The 26,676-nt window shown below is 48.1% G+C and overlaps 1 protein-coding gene and 1 long non-coding RNA gene across 3 annotated transcripts in view; one reads left to right on the forward strand and one right to left on the reverse strand.

Annotated features, from left to right (window-relative positions):
* Window positions 1–26,676, forward strand: part of LOC132541900 (uncharacterized) — a 218,906-nt gene that overhangs the window by 30,129 nt on the left and 162,101 nt on the right. The gene's annotated exons all lie outside the window — the stretch shown is intronic.
* Window positions 6,661–26,676, reverse strand: part of DBF4B (DBF4 zinc finger B) — a 37,482-nt gene continuing 17,466 nt past the window's right edge. For both annotated transcript variants that reach the window (XM_060203348.1, XM_016193699.2), the window contains exons 8-13: window positions 21,276–21,312; window positions 19,576–19,621; window positions 14,304–14,420; window positions 9,563–9,671; window positions 9,308–9,432; window positions 6,661–8,542 (exon numbers count right to left, since the gene is read on the reverse strand). In XM_060203348.1, coding sequence (XP_060059331.1) covers window positions 7,462–8,542; window positions 9,308–9,432; window positions 9,563–9,671; window positions 14,304–14,420; window positions 19,576–19,621; window positions 21,276–21,312 — 1,515 coding nt within the window. In that variant the 3' untranslated portion in view covers window positions 6,661–7,461. The remainder of the gene's footprint in view (window positions 8,543–9,307; window positions 9,433–9,562; window positions 9,672–14,303; window positions 14,421–19,575; window positions 19,622–21,275; window positions 21,313–26,676) is intronic.

Below are 26,676 nucleotides of genomic sequence, written 5' to 3' on the forward strand. Positions count from 1 at the left end.
GGGGGGGCGGCAGGATTGGGCCAAAGGACAGAAGCTCTGTGCTTCTGGGACCTCTCAACCCTCCTCAAAGGGACAGGATATTGCAGTCCTCCCATTCCTTAAAGTCTAGACCCCTTTGCATCCTTCATGCTCCTTCTCTAGGCCAAAGATGCCCCTGTCTTCAGGAGGACTTCAGGGATTGCTGCCACTCGGGTTGCCCTTGTACTTCTGGGCTGAGCCCCTTATGCAGGGCACTCTAGTCCTTCCCTCTTAAACATTACATAAACTACCTAGATCCTGCCCATGTTGTTAGCATGGCCCTTTTCTGTCCTGTTCTTACCAGACAAATCATGGAGGAGCAGAAGCTGTCACTGGAGCTTCGCCCTAAATTGCTGTATCTGCCATCTAACAAGCTGCACCCCAATAGTGCACACCCCATATGCCTGCCCCAGGTTAGCACCTGGGGTTTCTGGGTAAGACGGATGTCCACACCAGGGCTGGGATCTCTCACCTCTGCAGAGATCCAGAACCCGAGTGAGCAGAGCCCAAGGTCAGAGCATCCTTCCATCTGCTCCTGAGGACCACAGGAATGGAAGCAGGGAAACTTCCTGGGCCCTAAGGATCCCTGGGGACCCAGGGCCTCTTCCAGGATAAGGCAGCTGCCTCTGGCTTGTGACGCCCCCCCCCCCCCAACACACTCTCTATTTTAGGCCCAGGAGAGGTGAGAAGGCGACTTCCCAGGAGGCACTGACATCAATACTGGGAACAGGGTGACTTGCCCCCCTCCCCCCAACCACCTGCCATTTCAGACCCAGATGTTCAGCAAGGCTCAGCCAATAGTTCTGGAGACGTCTTGAAAAGCTCCTTCATGGTGTAAGATTAAGGGTGCAGGAGTCCCAGAGAATTTTAGGTGATATCCCCGGAAAGCCCCTAACTAGCCAGTAGTGCTTATTTTTTCAGATGGGGAAGCATACATAAGCTTCATGAGTGCCCCAAAGTCATACACCAGGCTGGTGAGAGGTGTACCCCAAACTCCAGAGTCCCATGCCTCTCTGATCACCCCATCCTCACTTGCGCCTGAGACTTAGAGAAAGACATCAGCTGGGTCCACCTAGCCTGCCAAGCGAACCTTCCCTCTTGTGCCACACCCAGGGTCACATTAGTGAGCCTGACTCAGTGCTCCTTCTATAATGGGTGGATGGGCTCTGTCATTTCACAGGGGGACCTGGGTCTGTGTCTGGATCCTTTCCTCTGAAATGCCTGAGCCCACACAGCAAGCCCATCTATGATCCAGGCCTGAGCTGAGGGACAATCCTGTCACTTCTGAGACCTTGCTTCTAGGAGCTTCCTGTTGAGAAAGATTCTTGATCTTGAGTGACTCCAATACAGTAGCACTCTGGCTCAACTCCAGTAGGGGCTCAGTCATCTGGCCCCTGCCCTCTGGGTGTGCTCTACTGAAGGTATCATGCCTCCCCCAAGTAGGAAGCTTGACTCAATGTACCCACCCACTTACCCTCTTGAAGTCAGGCTTATAGAAGTAGACTTTCCGGGGTCGGGCAGTAGTGCAGCAGGTTAAGTGCACATGTTGCAAAGTGCAAGGACCGGCGTAAAGATTCTGGTTCGAGCCCCCAGCTCCCCACCTTCGGGAGAGTAGCTTCATAGGTGGTGAAGCAGGTCTGCAGGTGTCTATCTTTCTCTCCCCGTCTTCCCCTCTCAATTTCTCTCTGTCCTATCCAACAACGAACAACATCAACAACAATAAGCACAAGGGCAACAAAAGGGGAAAAAAAAAAAAAAAGGCCTATAGGAGCAGTGGATTCATGGTGCAGGCACTGAGCCCCAGCAATATCCCTGGAGGCAAAAAAAAAAATAGACTTTCTTCAAACTGGGGGCCTGGTGAGGGCAGCACCTGTGCCTTCCCTCAGACTGTTTTTTCACAAGACTAGAGCTTCAGGCCTGGTCCCTGATAAGAGTTCTCTCTTTTGTTGGTGTTAATGCTACTAGGATTCCACCACTATAGGCTCTGTGTGTGTGTTCCCAGGTAGAGATAGAGAGATGGAGACCACAGTACTGAAGATTTCCACAGAACATTAGCACCCCTACATGCTGTACTGGGGCTCAAACTGGATTGAGCTCAAGGCAAAGCAGATGTCCTCCCAGGTGAGTTATCTCATTGGCTCCAGCAAACATAGCTTTCTTTTTTTCAAGGATACATTTATTTATTAATAAGAGAGGAGGAGCAAGAGCCAGAGTATCACTCTGGCAAATGTCATGTCACCGATCGAACTTGGGACCCCATCCCATCCTTGAATCTAACACTTTATCTACCGCACCACCTCCTGGTCAGCAGGGACAGTTTTCTAAGATTAGGACTCAAGGCAAGACCTGTGTCTTCATCCTCAGGGGGCTCCCTGCTGTGGCAGGCCCCTTTGTTTACCCTCACTTTTTTTCTCTCAGGAAGAGGCCTGAGAATTCTGGACAGTAGAGGCTGGTGGCTGCTACTCCTGCCTTCTGGATGCCACCCTTTGCAAGGGAGCTGTCAGGCTCTGGTTCTTACCCCAGGCCTCCCTCAGGAGCCCCTTACCCTCAGGATGCCTGGGGCCTCGTCTGTGAAGTTCTTCCTTCTCTTCAGCCTATTGTTTCCTCAGGTTTTCCTGTGTGGGGGCCAAGCTAGGCTGATGCAGGGCCAAGGCCCATCTCAGCAACTCCAGGTAAGGGAGGGTGTTGGAGGCCCCTGCCCTAGGCAGCACAGTGGGTGGTGACACCTGCCAAGGGAGGCCATCCAGTCTGCAGCTGAGACACCAGGCAAGGGGACAGGGAGGTTTGTGGATAAGATCAGGTTCAGGGTGCCAGTGGTCTCAATGCAAGTTAACAGTGCAAGTCTTCCAACCTCCTTAGCCTTGGTTTCCTCATCTGTAAAGTGGGAAGGTGTGTGGAAATTGTGGGGACATGGTTGAGCTTGGCAGGGCTCACAAAGCACCTTGCATTCCTGATACTATGGCCTATCTACATAATCATTGTTTTTGCCTGAAAGATCCCCACCCATTCCATTCCTTTGATCTTTCTATCCTCAAGACCCTCCCTGCCTCCAGGGTATTATTAATCTCACTAGTTAAAACCCTCGCAACAGTTGCTAAGGAAGTTTCTACCTGTCCAGCCCCCTTTGCCTTTCTCTGCCCCTTTCCTAGCCATTTCTGTTTCTGACTTGCCACTTCCAGGTCTATTCTTTAAAAGTGTTGGCTCTCTGATCAATAAAGATTTTTTGCATTGCCTCGCCACGAGTCTGTTCATGAGTCATCTCCCTTGCATTGCTGAGAGTAGCAGCCCAGGCTGGCTCTGGTCGAGTATGTGCCACACTAGCCCAGCAGGAAGGAGGAGGTGTTCCTGTGGGGGAGGGGAGGTGGTAAATGGGTACAGGAGGCTCAGGGCTTGAGGCTGCCTGGCTCACTCATCTGGACTTCCAGTTGTCCTTGAGAAGTTGAGAACACCATCTCCTGGGAAACTTGCCCAGGACCCACTAACTCCTTTATGACATAGATCTTTCCTTCTGCTAGCCTTCTTGGGGGTCCCCTCCACTCAGTGCATGAGGAGACTGATGACATGTTGAGGCATGGGGACAGGAAGTTCACTTTTAATACCAGAGCACTAATCAGTTCTGGTTTGCGGTGGTGGTGGGTACTGAACCCGGGACTTCAGAGCCTCAGGCATGACAGTCTGTTTGCATAACCATTATACTATCTACCTGTCATTCTAGCCTTCCCATGCTTGTCCTCTGAATACTCTGTGGAAGCTTTATACTCCTTCCTGGAGTTGTACAAGTGAACCCCCATCCTTTATCTCTGGGCCCTTCCCCCAGGAAGGAACTGGAGGCACCTGGAATGCTGGAATCCCAAGGGCACCCATCTTTGGAGAGGTCTTTGACACCCCCCACCCCTTTTTATCTCTGAGACTTTGCCTCAGGAGGAACTAGAGGCACCAGGAACACTGGAATACTGGTGGCATCCATCCTTGGGAAGGTCTGCATTGCACAAGTCCCTGGGGTCCACCCAACAGGTCCTCCTCTCCCACATCAGTGGCACTGAGCCCTTCTACAGTTTTGAGGAGTCTTTGGACAGGGGACCATGAAAGGGTCACATTTCCATCCACAGCTTTACACTGGAGATGGGGTAAGACAGAGCCCCCTACACAGCTAGGGGTTTTATGAAAATTAGCTCCAAAGACCTTGGGAGGGAGGCCATGTGCTCATGTTATGTCATGGAGGTGCATACGGTTGTCCGTTGAATGTTTGCGATGAGCCAAGCTCTATGCCAAGTACCTCACAGGTACATCTGGCTGAATTCCTGTGATTCAAGGCCCAGTGACACTTGGGAGCACCATGGACAGCACGGGGGGGGGGGGTATGAAGTGTGAAGCAGTGTTGAGACCCCGGGTGCATTCCTCAGCACTGTGCACAAAAATTAAGTTATGGCAGCAGGGGAGCTCTGTGGATGGTAGAGCAGTGTTATGTTGTCTCTTCTCTGTCTGAAACTAAAAGCTGTGTGTGTGGAGGGGAGGGAAGCCCACTGTGAACAATGGAATTGTATAGACACAAGACTTCAGAATAAGGGCGGTAGCACAGCGGGTTAAGCGCACATGGTGCAAAGCGCAAGGACTGGCATAAGGATCCCGGTTCGAGCCCTCAGCTCCCCACCTGCAGGGGAGTCGCTTCACAGGTGGTGAAGCAGGTCTGCAGGTGTCTATCTTTCTCTCCTGTCTTCCCCTCCTCTCTCCAAATCTCTCTGTCCTGTCCAACAACAACATCAATAACAGCGATAATAACTACAACAACGATAAACCAACCAGGGCAACAAAAGGAAAAAAAAATGGCCTCCAGGAGCAGTGGATTCATGGTACAGGCACCAAGCCCCAGCAATAACCCTGGAGGCAAAAAAAAAAAAAGACTCCAGAATAAAAAGCAAACCAAAAACACCTTAGGCCTGTGTACCTTAAAGTTTTGCAGGGGTCATGGAGTTTATGGAGTCACTGACATTCTAGGTCAGGGACTGAGAGAAAAGACACAGAACTGGATTGCTTGCAATGGTCAAGGGGGTGGAATGCTTGAAATGAGGAAGGAGGTGGAAAATGAGACAAGGTGGGCATAAGGGGGAAGTGGTCAGCAGTAAGTGAACAGATGGGATGGACAGAGTCACTGAGGGGTTGGAGAAAGTGACAAAATGACATGAGGTGAGAGCATGACAGAAGAATAAGACCCTAGGTAAGTAGGACTGTGTGGTAGCAGATAAATGTCATGGTATTTATCACTGGAAGAACTCTTGAGGTCATCTCATCCTGCCCCTGCTTAAAGAGGAAACCGAAGTCCTGAGCAGTAAAGAGACTTGCCTGAGGTCACAGTGTGAGTTGGGGGCATAGTTAGAAGTAGCAAAGGTGGAGATGAGTTTGAAGGGAGTTAGGCCACATTGGGGTGGAGTGAAAGGACCTTGTGCAGAGGTCAAAGGCCTGGGTCTAGGAAAGCCTGAGGGATGGAAGGCTTGGTAGGCTCTGTGAGCTGACCCACAGTGGACACATAAGGCCCATTTTGAGTGGACGGGCAAAAAAGAGGGGAGCAAGAGAGACAGGTGGAAAAGGAGAAAGGGAACCTAACTTTGGTACTTAGTAGCTTACCCAGTGACCTAGCTAACTGCTTCAGGCACAGCCTGTGCAGACTCAAGGGGAAGGAGGAATAGACGTGGAAGCAGAGGCTGGAAAGAGCAGGGAGTTGGCAGAACACAGAGGAAGTTGTCTTCAAACTGCTGAATCAACACCAAGTGGTTTCTGGGATGGAAGTCCAGGATAGAGAGAAGTGGGGGAAACAAGGCTGGGTTGGGAAGCTTAGGGATGTGACCTGGGGAGAAAGGACACTGACTGCTTCACTTGGAAGCTGAACAGAGTCAGATAACATTGAAGGGAGACTGAGAACAAGAGTCTGAGTCAAGATCATTGGCTGAGAGGGCGGGAGCAGAAGGTGTTACAGCCCTCTGGCTTTGCAGCACCCTGGGTGCCCTTCTAAATTTATATCCTGGGGGCAAAAACAGGGGAATGGCTTAGGGCTTGACTTGCTAGAGATGTGCTGTCCCAAGTTACAATCACTAGGGGCTGGGGAGACACAGTGGGGTGGATATGAGTTGGGAAGAGGGTCCCGGGAAGATGGTTAAGGACCTATCAGAGATCTGAAATGGAGGTGGGAGGCAGCTTCTCACCCGGATGGGGAGTACCAGAGTATAGGCTGTGGGGATGAGGCAATGCACCCTCTCATGCCCAGAAAGAGATTATCTGGAGCCAGGAAGGGCAGGGTCCCTGGTAAGTTTGCTCTCATGGTAAAGGAGTTTCCCTGGGTACTGGAGGTGAGCATGCCCTCTGCCAGCAACCATGCACTGGGCAACAGAGCCAAGTGAGTGACTGGACAGATGCAGCCCCACCTCTGGGCTGGGCTGGCAGTGCTCACACATCCTCTTGTCATTCTATCTTTCTGTTGGGCCCTGTGCTCTGCTTTGGGGATAGTGGAGGGCTGAGCAAGGCCTTACATGCTGCATTCCATCCCATCTCTTCGCAATTTTATTAAAAATGTTATTCACATTTCCTAAACCAAAATTAATCATACAATTCAACAGGGATGAATTGGCAAAAAAAAGGCAACTATGAAGCTTGTATGCACAGTTGCTCTATTTCCAAACTAACAACTCAGGTCCTCACCCACAGCTAGGCCCCCCCTTTCTTCCTCTGAAATGAGACAGAGAATAGCATCAGGCTTCTGGTAGCTTCAACATTTAAAGAGACAAACACATAGAGGTAGGAAAGGGTGAGAAGAACCACAGTACAAAACGTCACAATGATAAAGTAAAAAAAAAAAAAAAAAGTGGCTAAAGAATCAATAGCAAACTCATCTCTGTCTCCAGATTAATGGCTTGGCTGAAAGAAATGGGGGGGGGGGGGTCCTTGGGGAAAGAGGGAGGATGGGGAGGAAGGGAAGAGGGAAGATAGTGGCACAGAAGTTGGCAGATGAGTGGTGACCCCGGAACAGCACAAGTCCATGAGGGTGGCTACAGCGGAGGACCCCCAGAGGGGCTGGGGCAGACAGTGCTGGGTCCCCACCAAGAGCTTGGGGGGAGAGAATGCTGAGCACTGCAGCTTGAGCCCCTCCTCTGCTTCGTATGTTCCTGAGGATGTGTGCAGGAGCGTGGGGGGGTGGGGGAGGGGACACTAACACAGACGCTCAGGAAAGCAGGAGAGCCACATACTGTGGGGAAGAAGGTTGGGTGGGGGTGGGGAACCCCTACAACCAGCCTCTGCAAAGAGGTGAGAGCCCGCAGAGGAACCGGAAGCTGGGCCAGAGCTCCCACTGCTCCCAATTTTTCCCTATGCCAACTTTACCATGGTGGCCTGGTCCACTGTAGACTGCCACCTGGTCAGGGAGGAGGGCAACCCCAGCCCAGATTCTCGTTCTACCTAGGTGGGAAGACTGGCTCTGTCCACCTCGGAGCTCGGCCATGACAAACGTTTGTTCCCTTGGATTTCTGAGGCCAGCAAGGGCTCCCTCTGGCTCTTCTGGGGTGGGGTGGGGTGGGGGTGCCGGCCAGCTATACAGTACTCAGCAGAGGTAGAACCCAGACCTGTGGAGCTGGCCTTTGAGTCTGAAGCCATCTGATCCTGTGTTGAGATGCATGCCTCAGGCGAGCCACAGCTGTGCTCAGCTGGTACTGCAGTGGGAGACCAAGAGCCAGGGGACAGGGAGGGGCTGGGGAACCCAGATCCATCAAGGGCAACTGGCTCCCCTACTGGCTGGTACACAGTGGGGGACAGAGGGTGACTAATTCCCTGTATGTCTTCCTGGGGACTGCATGCTAGCAGTTGATTACAGGTGGGCTGAGAACTGGCTTGGAGCTGTGGGGCAGCTGGAATGCTGGTCAGCCTGCCAGAGGCTGGGGTTACACACTCAGAAGCCTCAGATCCTGGGGGCCAGTCTCTCCCAGGCTGGGGCAACTGTGTGGTCCAAATATCTGCTGGCTTGTCTGTCAACTGCCAGGGGGAGGGGTCTGGGATGCAGAGGCAGTTCTGTGGGTGGGACGAGGCCAACAGGGAGTCTAGAGACCTGGGCTCATGGCATGGAAGGAAAAATGAGAGATGCCTGCCACCATCTGTCCTGGTGCCACAGGGGACAAAGAATGAAGTCCCCAGCTTCTTCTTGGCATTGCCATTGGGAAACCTGATCTTCCGTTTATGGCCATCAGGTACCAGGTCTGGGGCAGAGGAGGGGTCTGCAGAACCGGAGCTGGGCATTAAGCCCTGGCGAGCAGGGTTTCTGGACACTGGTGTCCCCGGGGGAGCCGCAAAGTCATCAAGCACCCCCTCTAGCTTCTGGCAGCCTGCTCCCGGGCCAGGTGTCGTGCCATCTGATGCCTTCTTGTTGCCCACTGTCCCATTCTGCTCTGGGGCACCGGGGGCCCGATGCTCATCTTCCTTCTTCATCCTGGGAGATGAAATCTCAAGACAAAGTGGGTCAATATCCAAAGACAGGGAGTCCGGCTGCCTGTGGGGATAGAAATACACAGGGGGCTGCAAAGTTCATTTCTAGAGTGGATCCCCTCCTAGCAGGGCTGCAGCAGATTAGGCTGGGGCATGCCGGAGGCTGGCCTTCTGGGCTGTCTGCTCTGGGGCCCTGGGAAAAACTTGCTCGAGTCTGACACTGAGGTAGTGGCCAGTGCTGCCTACCCCTCCGCAGGCTCTGTGGCCTGTGGTCAGGGCTGACCAGAGGAACAGGTCAGAGGCTATTCCATTTAATAAATTCAGAGGAGGCTGTGCCCTCTGACAGTTGGAGAAAGCAGCAGAGCCTGGCTATACCAGCTGAGCCAGGGGAAGGAGCAAAGAGGTGGCAACTCGGGATGAGAGGTGAAATCGCAGGCTCTTGGTGGCAGCACGGGATGCCCTGCAGTCCCAACACCCACCTGGGATGGACCCGGAAAGCACTCCTGCACCCCCACGCCCCATCTATCTCTAATAAATAGCTAGATGGGCACATGAATACGCAGAAGCCAGGGGCTTTAACCACTGAACTGCTGCCCCACCCCAACCCATCCCACCCACAGCGACAGTGACTGATGGTGTCTCAGGGTGTTTCATGCTGGCCTGGCTTCTTTCAGGCCCGACTGGCTAAAACCACAGAGGTCTTTAAAATTTTCACCCCAATGTAAGGAAATAAATAAAAACAATAAGACATCTTGATGTCACCAATTGGAAGGTTTTTTCCTTTTTCCTCTCCACCAGGGAAAGTGCCAGTAGGAGGGTGGTCACTCACCTAGGGAGAGTGTCCAGAGAGGTGATGTCTGCAAAGGGGTGGCTGAGCTGGGCAATGATCTGATCAACTTCTGCATAAGGCTGGGCTTCCAAGGCAAAGGCCTGGTGCTGACTGCTCTGCAGATGCTGCTCAGGGGTGAGGAAGCAAAAGATTAGATGGGGCCAGAGTGGAACACAGTCACACCAGGGGAGAGTGGGTGGGGAAATCTTTCTCCAAACCTTGCAGGGGCAGCTGCTCGGTGGGGAAGAGACTCACCCTGTGGAGCTCCTCAAAGGCCTCTTGGCAGCACTCACAGTACCCTTTCTTCCTCTTGGCTGTAGTGCAGGCAGCTGATCTCGGGCTTGGCCCTCGGTCCTTGGGTTCTCTGAGGAGGGCAGAGATGGGGACTGGTCACTGCTGAGGCCCTCAGAAGGGGAACCTCTGCTGTAGGGATGGGAGCCCAGACCAACATGGACCAAAAAGGCCACAGATTCAGGTGGGCCTGCCTTATTTGATACCACTCATCTGAGGGGGCAGAAGAGGCAACATGGTAGATGAGACCTCCCTGCAGGCACCCTGTCCTAACTCTATCCTTTCCTCACCCACACAGCTCCAATCACAGGTGGTGGTGGTAGTAGCAAGAATCCCTCACAGGACACTTTCAGATTTGGGCTAATTCCTAGATTCATTTAAGCACCTTCAGGTCTCTGCCTGACTCCCTACCTCCCCACCTAAATATCAGCCCCAGATTTATTATTATTATTCTTATTCTTACTCCAGGGCTATTGATGGGGCTCGGTGCCTGAACTACAAATCCACTGCTCCTGGAGGCTATTTTCTCCCTTTTGTTGCCCTTGTTGTTTATCATTGTTGTTGTTATTATTGTTGTTGTCATTGTTGTCGGATAGGACAGAGTGAAATCGAGAAAGGAGGGGAAGATAGAGAAGGGGATAGAAAGACAGATACCTACAGACCTGCTTCACCACTTGTGAAGCAACCCCCCTGCAGGTGGAGAAGTGGGGGCTCAAACCGGGATCCTTATGCCAGTCCTTGTGCCTTGTGCCATGTGCGTTTAACCCACTGCACTACTGCCCGGCCCCCACTATTATTATTTTTTTAACCAGAGCACTGCTGAACTCTGGCTTATGGTGGTGCAGGGATTGAATATGGGACTTCAGAGCCTCAGGTATGAGAGTCTCTTTGCATAACCATTATGCTACTTAACCTCTGCCCTTTTTTTTTTTTTTTCAAATCGCTGATGGAACTTCACCACTCAGAACAGGACCCCCCCCCCCATTTTAATTTGATGGGACAGAGAAATTGAGAGGGGAAGGAGAGATATACAGAGAAAGAAACCTGTAGACCTGATTCACCACTGGTGAAATGTTTCCTCTGCAGGTGGGAATCAGGGGTTCGAACATGGGTCTTTGTACTTGGTAAAGTATGACTCAACCAGGTGTGTCACCACTTAGCACCTTCAGAGCAGAATTTTATTTCTTGAGAGAAGTAAAAGGGGGTCCGGGTTGTGACACACCTGGTTGAGCGCACATGTTACAGCACACAAGGACCCAGGTTTAAGGCCCCAGTCCCCACCTGCAGGGGGGAAAGCTTTGCGAGTGGTGAAGCAGTTCTGCAGGTGTCTCTGTCTCTCTTCCCCTTCCCTCATGATTTCTGACTGTCTCTATCCAATAAAAACTATTAAAGAGAGAAAGAGTGAGAGAGAGGAGTAAAGGAGGAAAGGCAACACAGCATTAATGATTCCTCCAATGCAGTGAGGGCTCAACCACTGGGCTGGAGTCAAGCCCGAGTCACACACATGGCAAAGCAGTGCACTATCCAGGTGAGCTTTCTTTCTTTCTTTCTTTCTTTCTTTCTTTCTTTCTTTCTTTCTTTCTTTCTTTCTTTCTTTCTTTCTTTCTTTCCCTCCAGCATTATTGCTGGGGCTCGGTGCCTGCACCATGAATCCACTGCTCCTGGAGGCCATTTTTTCCATTTTTTGTTGCCTTTGTTATTGTTGTTGGATAAAACAGAAAGACATCAGTGAGGAGGGAAAGACAGAGAGGGGGAGAGAAGGACACCTGCAGACCTGCTTCACTGCCTATAAGCGACCCCCCTGCAGGTGGGGAGCTGGGGGCTAGAAGCAGATTCGTCGTGCCATGTTGTGCTACCACCTGGCCCCCATGAAGTATTTTTCTAATCTTTTTAATTTTATTTTTTTTTACCAGAATGCTACTCAGCTCTGGTTTGTGGTGGCATAGGAGACTGAACCTGGGACCTCAGAGCCTAGACTCGAGAGTCTGTTTGCATAACTATTATGCTGTTTCCTCAGCCCTTTAGTCCCTTACTTCTTTAAGTAGTTTATTTATTTATTTATTATTTTTGAGAGAGATGCAGAGAGAGACAGAGAGAAACACCAGAGCACTGCTCAGCTCTGGCTTATGGTGGTGCGGGGGATTGAACCTGGGACTCTGGAGCCTCAGGCATGAGAATCTCTTTGCATAACCATTATGCTATATCTACCACTGCTCAATCCCTTACTTCTAATGACCTGTAATGCACTATTTGACTGTCCTGGTAAACTCAACATATCCAAAATATTACTTTTTTTTTTAAACTTTATTTTATTTTATTTATTTATTCCCTTTTGCTGCCCTTGTTGTTTTATTGTTGTAGTTATTATTGTTGTCATTGTTGGGTAGGACAGAGAGAAATGGGAGAGGGGATGGGGAAGACAGAGAGAGGGAGAGAAAGACAGACACCTGCTTCACTGCTTGTGAAGCGACCCCCCTGTAGGTGGGGAGCTGGGCCTCGAACCAGGATCCTTATGTGGGTCCTTGGGCTTAGCGCCACCTGCGCTTAACCTTCTGCGCTACAGCCCGACTCCCCAAAATATTACCTTTTTTTTTATTTTTTATTTTTTTTCCTCCTCCAGGGTTATTGCTGGGCTCAGTGCCTGCACCATGAATCCACCGCTCCTGGAGGCCATTTTTCCCCCCTTTTGTTGCCCTTGTTGTTGTAGTCTCGTTGTGGTTATTATTATTGCCATTGTTGGTGTTGTTCGTTGTTGGATAGGACAGAGAGAAATGGAGAGAGGAGGGGAAGACAGAGAGGGGGAGAGAAAGATAGACACCTGCAGACCTGCTTCACCCCCTGTGAAGCAACTCCCCTGAAGGTGGGGAGCCCGGGGCTTGAACCGGGATCCTTACACCGGTCCCTGAGCTTTGCGCCACATGCGCTTAACCCACTGCGCCACCGCCCGGCCCCCAAAATATTACCTTTTTAAGGGCTTTCTGAGCATGCTACAAACATAGAAAAAAGCTGATAAATTCAACCATATATTTATTTATTTACTTTTTACCAGAGTACTGCTCACTTCTGGTATATGGTGGTGCAGGGGACTGAACCTGGGACTTTGGAGCCTCTGGCTCGAGAGTCTCTTTGCATAATCATTATGCTATCTACCCCTGTCCCATATATTCAATTTTTAAAAACATACATGACAGAAAACATAAGCAAATCCATACAATGGACTACAACACAGCCATAGAGGGAATGAGGATGTTCTTTAGGTATCAACAGGAAATTAATCTAAGACATATGAAGTAGAACAAGCAAGATGCAGCACAAAGAATATTATGTTACTCTTTATATAAAAGGAGGCAACAAAGGATACAGGATGTACCAACTCTGGAAACAGAGACAGACCCAAGGTCTGGAGATAGGAGGATGGGTATGGACTAGATTTTTTTTTTTTCCTTTCAACACTTTGCAACTCTTGAATTTATGAACCACAATAATTACAAAAAAAAAAATTAAATGTTCATTCCCACAGATTTTCTACACACATATGCCCAGAAGCTTAGGTCCTTTTTTGCTGCTCACATGTGAATTTAGAAGCCTCACTGTTTCATAATCTTTTCTACTCTTAACTCCTGGCTCTTCTGCCATCCCAAGGCTACTCCCAGGCTGAGCCCTACCTGCTGGCCCCAAGTCCTGCCTGCCTCCGGACTGGCTCCTTCTATCTTCCCTGTCCCTCCTGGGAAAAGTCCCAAGGACTTAACCTCAGCTGGCTATCTCCTTCCTTCCTCTCTCTCCACTCCTTTCTGTTGTTTCCTCCCACTTGTACTAGTTCTTGAAGAGTGGGCTTTGTCTGCTGGTGAATCCCACAAGCCACAGGGACTCTTGGGACGTCCGTATTCCCTTGGCCTGTGAGCTGACCCTGTCTGTGGTCAATAGTTAGAAAGGGTCTGAGAAGGCATCCGGTCTATCTCCTGAGCAGTTTTCCACCTGCACTTGGGTCAGTGAAGGTACAAGTTCTTAAAGGTCGGCAGAGTAGGATTTATCAATAAGTCACTCTGGGTCTCGCATGCAGCAGGTCCCCAAGAACGTCTGCTCCTTAGTTGTTCCTAATTATTTAGCCCAATAGATCTCCAGTTTTGATGTACACTGGAATCCTCTGAGAACTTGTAATGCTACAGCTTCTGGGACTCTGCTATCAGAGATTATGATTCTATAGATGTGAGGTGGAGTTCAGGAACCTGCATTCATTTTCTTTTGGCCTGCCAGGGCTTTGCACCTGTGCAATTCTACCACTCCTGCAGATACTCTCATGGGTGTTCCTGTATGATGGCTGGGGATACAAACCTGGGTCCTTGCACATGGTAAAGTATGAAGTATGCACTCTACCCAATAACCTATTTCCTGGCCTTTATAAACTTACATTGTTTCTTTACTTTTTCAGGAGCAGGAGGAGTTGGGGGAGGCTACAGCACTGCACTATCTAACCAAGCTATTTTGTGATTTTTCAGAAACCCTCAAACTATTATACCCAGTTCTGTATCAGGGATGGAGAACACCAAATAAACAGATGAGTACTCCTACTGTCTCTCTTCTCTGGGCTAAGTTCTCAGAATAGACTTTGGTTAAAGAGCCATTCCCTGATCTAACCAGCAGGCCCTCAAAGGGGAGAACTTTTGGCCTATAACTAGCCCTTGGTACTTTGACACCAGAGACTCACCTGGTATGATGTAAGCTGCCTGGGGCTGTCAGGGACTCAAAGGGACTTGCTTCTTTGGACCCCAGAAAAGAAATTTCAGGAAAGGATTTAAACTGATGGAGGAAAGGACGAAATTTCCTGAAACACAAAAAACTTTAATTTTGACTACAGTGGGGAAGGAAAATAATAAGGAAGGGGTCCAACCCAACTCCCCAGAATTCCAATTCTGATCAAGTGGACTCTTACTTTCACTCTATCTATCTAGTTTTTCTTTTCTCTGCCTCCAGAGTTATCCCAGGGGCTTGGTGCCTGCACTACAAATCCACTGCTCTTGGCGGCCATCTTTTTTCCATTGTTGTTGTTGTTGGATAGGACAGAGAGAAATCGAGAGAGGAGGGGAAGACAGAGAGGGGGAGAGAAAGATAAGACACCTGCAGACCTGCTTCATCACTTGTGAGGTGACCCCCTGCAGGTGGGGAAATGGGGGCTCAAACTTGGATCCTTGAGCCAGTCCTTGCGTTTCTAACTATATGCACTTAACCCAGTGTACTGCTGCTTGGCCTCCATCTGTCTAGTTTTTCTGCTTTATGTCCTTTTTTTTTAAAAAAATATTTATTTTTCCCCTTTGTTGCCTTTTTCTTATTGTTGTAGTTATTATTGTTGTTGTTATTAATGTCATCGTTGTTGGATAGGACAGAGAGAAATGGAGAGAGGAGGGGAAGACAGAAGGGGGAGAGAAAGATAGACACCTGCAGACTTGCCTCAACGCCTGTGAAGCGAATCCCCTGCAGGTGGGGAGCTGGGGGCTCGAACTGTGATCCTTATGCTTTGTGCCACCTGTGCTTAACCCGCTGCACTACTGTCCAACCCCCCCATCTATCTAGTTTTTACCGAGCACTACTCAGCTCTGGTTTATTGTGGTGTTGGGGAGTGAACTTTGGACCTCCAAGTCTCAGAGCTTAAAGTCTGCTGTGTAAACTCCTGTGCTATTTACCAAGCCCACATCTTTTAAATTCTTTTTTTTCGGGGGTCGGGCAGTGGCGCAGTGGGTTAAGCGCATGTGGTGCAAAGCGCAAGGACCCGCGTAAGGATCCGGGTTTGAGCCCCCGGCTCCCCACCTGCAGGGGAGTCGCTTCACAGGCGGTGAAGCAGATTTGCAGGTGTCTATCTTTCTCTCCCCCTCTGTCTTCCCCTCCTCTCTCCATTTCTCTCTGTCCCATCCAACAAAGAACAACACCAACAATGGCAATAATAATAACCACAACGAGGCTACAACAACAAGGGCAACAAAAGGGAGAAAAATGGCCTCCAGGAGCAGTGGATTCATGGTGCCAGCACTATAAATCCACTGCTCGTGGCTGTCATTTTTTTTTTCTTTCTTTCTTTCTTTCTTTCTTCATTTTATTGGACAGGACAGAGAGAAATTGAGAGGGGACGGGAAGATAGAGAGGGGGAAAGAAAGATAGACACCCACAGACATGCCTCACTGCTTGTGAAGCAACCCCCTTGCAGGTATGGAGCCCAAGGCTCCAACCAGGATCCTTAAGCTTTGTACTATGTGCACTTAACCCGGTGTGCCACTGATTGACCCATCTTTAAAATTCTAAGTCAAGATCATCAATAGCCTTACTAGGTTAAATTAGCATTTATGCTTTCCTTTGTCTACTCTGCAAGCCCATTTATACTCACTAACTTATCTGAATCTTATAACTACTTTCTGAGTTGAATGGAACAAGTGGCCCCATTTTCAGACACAGACACCACAGTATCGGATTCTGAATTATTTTCTCATAGTGAGGACTTGAGTTAGATCCTTGGCATTGCATGTGATATTCTGGTTCCCTCTCTCTTTATTAAGTTATTTATGGGCTGGGTGGTGGTGCATGTGGTTGAATGCACAAGGACCAGGGTTTCAAGACCTTGGTCCCCATCTCTAGGGGGAATACTTCACCAGTGATGAAACAGTGCTATAGGTGTCTATCTCTCTCCCCCCCTTTCCCCCTCAATTTCTGTCTCTATCCAAAATAAGTAATAATAATAACAATAATAAATAAATAAATTCATTTTTTAAACCAGTTTTTGCTCAACTCTTGCTTATGGTGGTACAAAGGAAGAAATACAACAAGGGTAGTATTTCTTTGGAGCTTCATGCATGAGAGCTTGTTTGCATAACCATTTACTATTTCCCTTTTCCAATAAATGAATAACAGTAATTAAAAAAAAAACAGTGGAGGGGGTGGTCGGTAGTGCAGTGAGTTAAGCGCACTTGGCACAAAGCTCAAGGACCAGCATAGGGATCCCGGTTCGAGCCCCTAGCTCTCCACCTGCAGGGGAGTCGCTTCACAGGCAGTGAAGCAGGTCTGCAGGTGTCTATCTTTTTCCCCCTCCTCTCTCCATTTCTCTCTGTCCTATCCAATAACAATGATAGCAATAAGAATAATAACAACAACAATGACGATGATAAACAACAAGGGCAACAAAAAGGAAAAAAAATAGCCTCCAGGAGCAGTGGCTTCGTAGTGCAGGCACTGAGCTCCAGCAATAACCCTGGAGGCAAAAAAAAAAGGGGGGGGAGTTGGGTGGTAGCGCAGCGGGTTAAGCGCACATGGCACAAAGACCAGAGTAAGGATCCTGGTTTGAGACCCTGGCTCCCTACCTGCAGGGGAGTCACTTCACAGGCAGTGAAGCAGGTCTGCAGGTGTCTATCTTTCTCTCCCCCTCCCCTCCATTCCTCTCTGTCCTATCTAACAACAATGACAGCAATAACAACAATAACTACAACAACAATAAAAAACAAGGGAAACAAAAGGGAAAATAAATAAAAAGCTCCCAGGTCCTAGGTTCAATCCCCCACACCAAAGCCAGAGTTGAGTAGGGTTCTAGTAAAACCAAATAAATAATTAGTAAATAAATAAAGTGATGGAATAATGTGTTATCTTTCTCTTTTAAAAAAAAAGTGGGAGTCGGGCTGTAGTGCAGCGGGTTAAGCGCAGGTGGTGCAAAGCACAAGGACCGGCATAAGGATCCCAGTTCGAACCCCGGCTCCCCACCTGCAGGGGAGTTGCTTCACAGGTGGTGAAGCAGGTCTGCAGGTATCTATCTTTCTCTCCTCCTCTCTGTCTTCCCCTCCTCTCTCCATTTCTCTCTGTCCTATCCAACAACAACAACAACAATAATAACTACAACAATAAAACAACAAGGGCAACAAAAGGGAATAAATAAATAATAAAATAAATATTAAAAAAAAAGTGTGGGGGGGCGGGCAGTAGTGCACATGGCATGAAGCGCAAGGACCAGCATAAGGATCCCTACCTGCAGGTGTCACTGGTGGTGAAGCAGGTCTGCAGGTGTCTATCTTTCTCTCCCCCCCCCACGTCTTTCCCTCCTCTCTCCATTTCTTCTGTCCTATCCAACAATGACGACATCAACAACAACAACAATAACTACAATAATAAAACAAGGGCAACAAAAAGGAATAAATAAATAAATAAACCTTTTAAAAATACATAAAAATAGTCACAAGAAATATCAGTTTGCATGGATCTCCTCTTGCCTGCAATGCCAGGGGCCTGTGCATATGTGAGCACACATACACACACACACTGACAGTAACACTGACTGTGTGTAGTGAGATACTGAGGCACTGGTGGAGGAGATAGCACTTCATACCATCTGTGTTCCTTCCACTCATTTGGGGCCACCAAAGTTAACCCTGTGCTATGCGTGTGCCAAGATTGGACCCAGCTGGGCAGACACATCAGGTTCCCAGGGATGTACCTTTGGCTCTCCTGCCTGAGACTGTGACACAGAAAACTCTGCTCCTAGTTCCCCCCCCCAAGATATATGGATTTCCCCCTTTTATTTAGAGATCATTATAGACTCCCATAGACTTTTGATCTTGTGCTTCCTAAAAAGTTCAGTGGTGATTCAGATGGCTATTGCCAGGTTATCATCAGGTTACTTTCTTCTCTAGAAGGACAGCCAGTGCACCTGGAGTCTATAGCCTTGGGCTAAGAGTCATTAACAAAATGACTGTATGACATCTCAATTTTTTTTTTTCCCTCCAGGGTTATTGCTGGGCTCGGTGCCTGCACCATGAATCCACCGCTCCTGGAGGCCATTTTTCCCCCCTTTTTGTTGCCCTTGTTGTTGTAGCCTCGTTGTGGTTATTATTATTGCCATTGTTGGTGTTGTTCGTTGTTGGATAGGACAGAGAGAAATGGAGAGAGGAGGGGAAGACAGAGAGGGGAGAGAAAGATAGACACCTGCAGACCTGCTTCACCGCCTGTGAAGCGACTCCCCTGAAGGTGGGGAGCCCGGGGCTTGAACCGGGATCCTTACACCGGTCCCTGAGCTTTGCGCCACATGCGCTTAACCCACTGCGCCACCGCCTGACCCCCTCTTTTTAAAAAAATATTTATTTATTTCCCTTTGTTGCCCTTGTTATTTTATTGTTGTAGTGATTGTTGTTATTGATGTCATTGTTGTTGGATAGGACAGAGAGAAATGGAGAGGGGAGGGGAAGACAGAGAGGGGGAAGAGAAAGACACCTGTAGACCTGTCTCACTGCCTGTGAAGCGACTCCCCTGCAAGTGGGGAGCCAGGGGCTCGAATCGGGATCCTTACGCCGGTCCTTGCGCTTTGTACCACGTGCGCTTAACCCACTGCCACCCGACTCTCAACATCTCAATTTCTTGACCTGTTTTCCTATACTAAAAAGAGGATGACTTCTGCTCACATTATTCTACACCTAGCTCATCATCAGATAAAATGTGTCAGGGAAGGGCTTTGTCTAACAACACAGAAAGGTTTCTTGAAGCATAAAGTTCTGACCACTGAAGTAATTTACTAGGGGCCAGGTTGTGACAACGCCTAGCAAAGTACATACATAGTGTGCAAGGACCCTGGTTCAAGCCCCTTGTCCCTACCTGGAGGGGGAAAGCTTCACAAGTGGTGAACCAGGGCTGCAGGTGTCTGTCTCTCTCCCTATCTTTCACTCCCCTCTCAACTTCTTCTTGTCTCTATCCAAAAATAACTAACTAAATAGAAAGGAAGGAAGGAAGAAAGTAATTTACATACGAAGTGATTAACCTCTGACTTTCCACCAAGAGCAGTGTCAACAATGCAATGCCTCACCTGGTGTGAGGTTTCTCTACGACAGGGTTGGAGGTGGGGAAGGAAGGTGCAGGGCTGAGGGGCTCCATATGTCATCCATGTCAGCCTAGGCCCAAGCACCTTTTCTCCAGGTGCTTGCATGGTCAGGGGAGAGAGAGGGAGAGGAAGTCCTGCTCACCTGCTCTCATCTTCAATTTTGAGGAACGGAGCCTTCAGTCTGGCCACTGGAAAGGAGGAGGCACACATTAGCCATCTGCCTGTCCCTGTGCAGGGCACACACTGCACCTACAGGAAATGCTGAGGCACAACACTGTCATAACCTGAGTTCCCGAGCTGGAACATGTGCCACCTAAGGTGGAAGTTCCCATCTGGCAGAGGTGAGGCACCCGCTCTCATCTCTCTGGCCTGGATCCTGACAGACAGAGCCCCACTGTTGGGCGAGAAGCTGCAGGGTACAAGAGGCTCTCAACAGGAGGAAGGACCCTCCCTATGTGGATTCTGGTGTTGTCCACTGACCACTAGAAACCAAGCTGGCTGGAAGAAACCCAGTTCCTGTGTGTTTCTGCTAGAATCCTCAAGTCAATGAGGCTGGGGGTTGGCAAACCAAGTTGAGTGCACGTATTACAACGCCTAAGGACTTGACTTTAAGCCCCCAGTCCTCACCTATAGCGAAGAAGCTTCACAAGTGATGAAGCAGTGCTGAAGGTGTTTCTCTTTCTCTCCTCCCTCTCTACTTCCTCCTTTCCTCTTTCAAATAAAAGAATAAATAATAATAATAGTAATAATGCCTCATGTTCCTCCCAGACCCCTCTTCCTACTGTCTCAGAAGCCTAAGGGGACTGAGAATACTCTATAAGAAGAATTCTCCTTGAGGATGCTGGATTTTTCCGGAGGGTGAGGGGAAAAGAATGTTTAGAGATCTTAGCAGAAGAATGATAAACATGAAGTCAAGGGTGAAATCTGGTTCCTGAAAAAAATAGGACAAAGGAGTTCTGGGAAGACAAATGGGGATCCAATTACTTAAATGATCGGTTCCCTACTAGCTAGTTATACTGCATGATTTACAAAGTCTCTAAGGCATTAACAACTACTTCCACTTTTCCATGGTGGTCAGAGGTCCTTCCTGTCAAGGGGGCAGTGATGGCAGACTGGATGCCTGGCTGGACAAACAGACACACATTCCCAGAGGCTGGAGTATCACAGTCCCCAGACCTGCACAAGGTTGCCACTAGCGCCCAAGCTAAAAGCAGCTTGCACACCAGCTCCCATTAATTACTTTTTTGGGGCAATTTCTTGTCTAATTAACTAACAGTGATTAAAATCAATTCTCCCACAGATTTCCTTGAATTCTGAATGTTCACGAGAAGTGCCAACTGACTTTTCTTAGCTCCTACTTGTGCGTGAATAAATGCCACTTAAAGAGCATCTTTGGGAGAAATATTCAGGGGGAGAAACTCTCCTGCTGTCCAAGAGGAGCCCGTCAATCTGCCTGTTTGTCAATTTCAGGGTTTGGCATTTCTGAAAGTGGTAGGCAGCTGCCAAACTGCCCACCCCAAACTGCTCCTGAATCAGAAGGAAAAGGATGCTGAACTTCAGTTGGCGCCCAGGAACAGCCAGAGGACACAAGAGCTAGTGCAACTGCAGGGGGTCTTGGCTTATAGGAGCAGCTCTGGCCCAGCAACTCTGTGCTTGCTTGTGCCTGCCCCTTTCTGGCTCCTCTCCTCACTAAGGCCAGGCCCTGGAAACACAATAGGGCAACACAACCTGGACTCACTTCCTGTCACAGAAAACTGAGCAGATGCTGCCACAGAGGGAGCCATGGGGCAGCATTTAGGGAGGGAGGGATTGCAATTAGCTCAGGAAAACTACCACACTGACCTTTTCTCGTTCTTGACTCTGTTGCTGGACATGTTCCCTAAATGGAAAGGGAAAATAGGTTACGGATTTGAGGGAGCCAGAAGGGTTGAGGAACTAAGCCCAGTGAGCTGAATGGCTTCTAGACTGGCCCAGTTTGCTTTCTCTTGCCAGCTGGGCCCTGAGCTATAGCAGACCTGAGCACAGTGATGCCCTCTGCCTCCCAAGAACACAATGAATGGCAATACCATGTGTGAAAACTCAATGGCTGCTGACTTTGTGGAGGGAGTGAGAGGTGGAAACTAGAGCAAGAACCAAGGAGGCTCCCGCGTCACAGTGGGGACTGAGGCTATACCGCAGTTCCCACTTACCTTGTTGCATGTGGTACAAATGAAATTAAAGTTGGTGACAGATTTGATACAGAATAGGTGCTTAATCATGACGGCTAGCATTTTCTAGGCTTGTGCTATTTATTCTAGGTCAGCATTTGGGACAAGAGAAAAAGACAATGCCATTAATTTCACTATGCCCTGTTCCATATACCCTGAGTTTTTAGGTTAAAACCAACATCAAGGCCTGGGTCAAACAAAAATGATTTTAAAAACTAAATGGGGGGAGGTCAGGCGGTAGTGCAGTGGGTTAAGCGCACGTGGCGCAAAGTGCAAGGACTGGCATAAGAATCCCGGTTCGAGCCACTGGCTCCCCACCTGCAGGGGAGTCGCTTCACAGGTGGTGAAGCAGGTCTGCAGGTGTCTGTCTTTCTCCCTCTCTGTCTTCCTCTCCTCTCTCCATTTCTCTCTGTCCTTTCCAACAATGAACGACATCAACAATAACAATAATAATCACAACAAGGGCAACAAAAGTGGGAAAAAATGGCCTCCAGGAGCAGTAGATTCATGGTACAGGCACTGAGCCCCAGCAATAACCCTGGAGGCAAAATAAATAAATGAATAAATAAATAAATAGAAAAAAACTAAGTGTGGGGAACACAGTAGCACAGTGATTGAGCACACATGGCATGAAGTGCAAGGACTGGCTCGAGGATCCCAGTTCAAGGCCTCGGTTCTCCATCTAGAGGGGGGTCACTTCACAAGTGGTGAAGCAGGTCTGCAGGTGTCTATCTTTCTCTCCTCCTCTGTCTTCCCCTCCTCTCTCCATTTCTTTCTGTCCTATCCAACAACAACAATAAACACAACAATAAAACAACAAGGGAAACAAAATGGCCTTCAGGAGCAGTGGATTTGTAGTGCTGGCACTGAGACCCAGCAATAACCCTGAAGGCAAAAAACAAAACAAAACGAAATAAAACAAAAAACTAAATAGGGAAGGGGCATGGTGAGGTCATCAGAAGAGTGGGACTAAAGCTGCAGGGAAAGGGCATGACAGAAACTGACACCCAGTAGAGCTCACACATCAGAGGACCCAGGTTGAAGCCTCTGGTCCCCACTTAGAAAGGGGAGCTTCATAGGCAGTGGACCAGTGCTATAAGTCCCTCTTTCGCTCTCCCTTCTCTATCTCTATTATAAAAATAAATTGGGGAGGGGGAAGACCTGCGGTGGTGCACTGGGTTAAGTGTAAAGAGCTCAAGGATCAGGCTAGAATCCCAGTTGGAGCCCTCAGCTCCCCACCTGCAGGGAGCTTGCTTCACAAGTAGTTAAGAAGGTCTGCAGGCATCTATCTTTGTCTCTTCCCCTCGACCCCCCCTTTTTTTGCCTTCAGGGTTATTGCTGGGGTCCAGTGCCTGCACTATGAATCCAATGCTCCTGGAGGTTATTTTTTCCCTTTTGTTGCCCTTGTTGTTTATTGTTGTTGTTATTATTATTGCTGTCATTGTTGTTGGATAGGACAGAGAGAAATGGAGAGAGGAGGGGAAGACAGAGAGGGGGAGAGAAAGATAGATACCAGCAGACCTGCTTCACCACCTGAGATCCAAGAGGCTGAGAAACACATGAGAAAATGCTCCAAGTCTTTGATTGTCAGAGAAATGCAAATAAAGACAACAATGAGATACCACTTCACTCCTATGAGAATGTCATACATCAGAAAAGGTAGCAGCAACAAATGCTGGAGAGGCTGTGGGGTCAAAGGGACCCTCCTGCACTGCTGGTGGGAATATAAATTGGTCCAGCCTCTGTGGAGAGCAGTCTGGAGAACTCTCAGAAGGCTAGAAATGGGCCTACCCTATGATCCTGAAATTCCTCTCCTGGGGATATATCCTAAGGAACCCAACACATCCATCCAAAAAAGATGTGTACACATATGTTCTTAGCAACACAGTTTGTAATAGCCCAAACCTGCAAGCAACCCAGGTGTCCAACAACAGATGAGTGGCTGAGGAAGTTGTGGTATATATACACAATGGAATATTACTCAGCTATTAAAAATGGTGACTTCACCATCTTCAGCCCATCTTGGATGAAGCTTGAAGAAATCATGTTGAATGAAATAAGTTAGAAACAGAAGGATGAATATGGGATGATCTCACGCTCAGGCAGAAGTTGAAAAACAAGATCAGAAGAGAAGACACAAGTAGAACCTGAACTGGAGTTGGTGCATTGCACCAAAGTAAAAGACTCTGGTGTGTGTGGGGGAAGTACAGGTCCCGGAAAAGGATGACAGAGAATTGTATTGTTATGTGGAAAACTGATGACTGTGAATTGTATTGTTATGTGGAAAACTGGGAAATGTTATGCATGTACAAACTATTGTATTTACTGTCGAATGTAAAACATTAATCCCCCAGTAAAGAAATTAAAAAGAAAAAGAAAATAATCATACTGGGGCCAGGTGGTGGCACACATCGTTGTGCAAACATGTCACAATGCACAAGGACCTGAGACAAGCCCAGTCCCCACCTTCAGAGGGAAAGCTCTGCAAGTGAAGCAGGGCTACAGGTGTCTCTCTGTCTCTCTCCCTATCTCCTCCTTCCCTCTCTATTTCTGTCTCTATCCAACAGATAAAATAAATATAATAAACTTTTAAAAAATATTTATTAATTTCCTTTTGTTGCCCTTGTTATTTTTTATTGTTGTTGTAGTTATTGTTGTTACTGACATCGTCATTGTCAGATAGGACAGAGAGAAATGGAGAGAGGAGGGGAAGACAGTGAGGGGGGGAGAAAGATAGATACCTGCAGACCTGCTTCACCGCCTGTGAAGTGACTCCCCTGTAGGTTGGGAGCAAGGGGCTCGAACTGGGATCCTTACACTAGCCCTTGTGTTTGGTGCCACATGTGCTTAACCCGCTGCATACCGCTTGACTCCCAATAAAAAATTTTTAAGGAAAATAATGATTTATGGGACTTTGAGACGTAAAAGACCTTTGAGGTCACTTTATCTACCCCGTATTGTTCTTTTTCCTTGTTTCTCCTATCCTCTTGGAAAGAGGCTCTTCAGAAAGATTGTATTCTGGAAAGTTATGGTTTACTGAAACCTCTGAGGGTTCATTGTTTAAATCATGAGAACACAGTGTAATCCTGCTGAACAAACTTGTGAGTTGGCTGATGTTGCAGTTAATTAAGCATTTTACATCCGTATTCATGTTACAATCAGATGAGGGAAATCACCATGGTTGGCATTTAGGTGATTAAAGAAGGCCCCACAGACCTTAAATATCTACTGTTATATCTTTAAGACAGAGATGACCCATTGTTATCTGGGAATGTTGATGCCTTCGTATGCCCAGTAAGTTCAGTAGCTGGTATATTGGCTCTGCACCTGCCCCATGCTAGCTGGAACACAGGTATTCTAGCCCTTGTAGTCATGCTGAGCATATTCACTAGATTTGGAGAAGCTGGGTCTAAAGAAGTTGATGTGATCCTAAAAAGGATTTCCTTGACTCTTGCAACTGGAAGCATGCTTTTGAGTAATAGCATGATAATATTTGGAGCATAATTAAATAAAGTCTAGTGTTCTCCCTCAAAAAAAAAATTTATATATTTTCTTCAATTTGGGGGCTACTTTCTGCCATAATCCAGCTTTCTAGTTCTATTCTCATCCTGACACCATCTTCCCAGACAATACTTTTAGTTCACTTGTATGTTAGCTATCAAGCCTAGACAAAAATTTCTAAAGTCATGGCCCCTAGGAACATACCTAAAATAGACTTCCTAGCTTTTTTCCATCCTAGGACCCCTAATCTCATCTGTTCTATTCTTACTTTTTTGGTCACTGTTTATTAAAACTTTGCTCTGACTTATATCTTATTGCCTTTCAGTCACCAAGTTGTAGATGCTACTATGATTCCATCCTGATCTCTCTGGGCAGATGACCGTACCAATGTGTCCTGGAACCTCACCTCTTCAGAGCTCTATCTTACTAGGGAAAGACAGAAACAAGCTGGGGGGAGGGGGGGTATGGACTGACTTTCCAATGCCCATGTCCAGCAGAAAAGCAATTACAGAAGCCAAAACTACTACCTTCTGCAACCCATAAAGAACTTTGGTCCATACTCCCAGAAGGGGACAAATGTTAGGGGAAGATGACCAGAGGATGCTGAACTCCCAATTCCATCTGGATCCAGAAAGAGGAGAAAAAGAAGGACATTTGGAAGTTGCAATAGGTGTAAGTGTGACTTAGAATGGAAGAAAATGCAGGACCATAGGGAAAAAAAAAGGGCAAATATAATATAGACAGCCATAGAAATAACAGGCAGGGGGCTGGGTGGTGGCACACCTGTTACAGTGCACAAAGACACGAGTCCAAGCCCCTGGTCCCCTACAGTGCACAAAGACACGAGTCCAAGCCCCTGGTCCCCATCTGCAAAAGGGAAGCTTCACCACTGGTGAAGCAGGTCTGCAGTGTCTCTCTCCCTATTCCCCCCACTCCTTTTGATTTCTGGCTCTATCCAATAAATAAATAAGATTTTTAAAAATTTAATTTAAAAAAAGGGGGTCAGGCGATGGCGCAGTGGGTTAAGCGCACGTGGCGCAAAGCGCAAGGACCAGCGTAAGGATCCCAGTTCGAGCCCCCAGCTCCCCACCTGCAGGGGAGTCGCTTCACAGGCGGTGAAGCAGGTCTGCAGGTGTCTGTCTTTCTCTCCCCCTCTCTGTCTTCCTCTCCTCTCTCCATTTCTCTGTCCTATCCAACAATGAACAACATCAACAATGGTAATAATAATAACCACAACGAGGCTACAACAACAAGGGCAACAAAAGGGGGAAAAATGGCCTCCATGGTGCAGGCACTGAGCCCAGCAATAATCCTGGAGGAAAAAAAAAATTAAAAAACAACAACAACAACAACAAAGAAAGAAAGAATAGTCAGTCCAGATCTGCAACCTTGGGAGAACTACTGCAGTTTCCAACGGAGGGAATGGGGACACAGAACTTTAGTAGTAGGAATGATGTGGAATTATATCCCTGTTGTCCCATAATTCTGTAAATCAATATTAAATCACTAATTAAATAAGTTAAATGCAAGAGGCC

The sequence above is a fragment of the Erinaceus europaeus genome, chromosome 12, assembly GCF_950295315.1.
Source record: "Erinaceus europaeus chromosome 12, mEriEur2.1, whole genome shotgun sequence".
Taxonomy (NCBI): Eukaryota; Metazoa; Chordata; class Mammalia; order Eulipotyphla; family Erinaceidae; genus Erinaceus; species Erinaceus europaeus.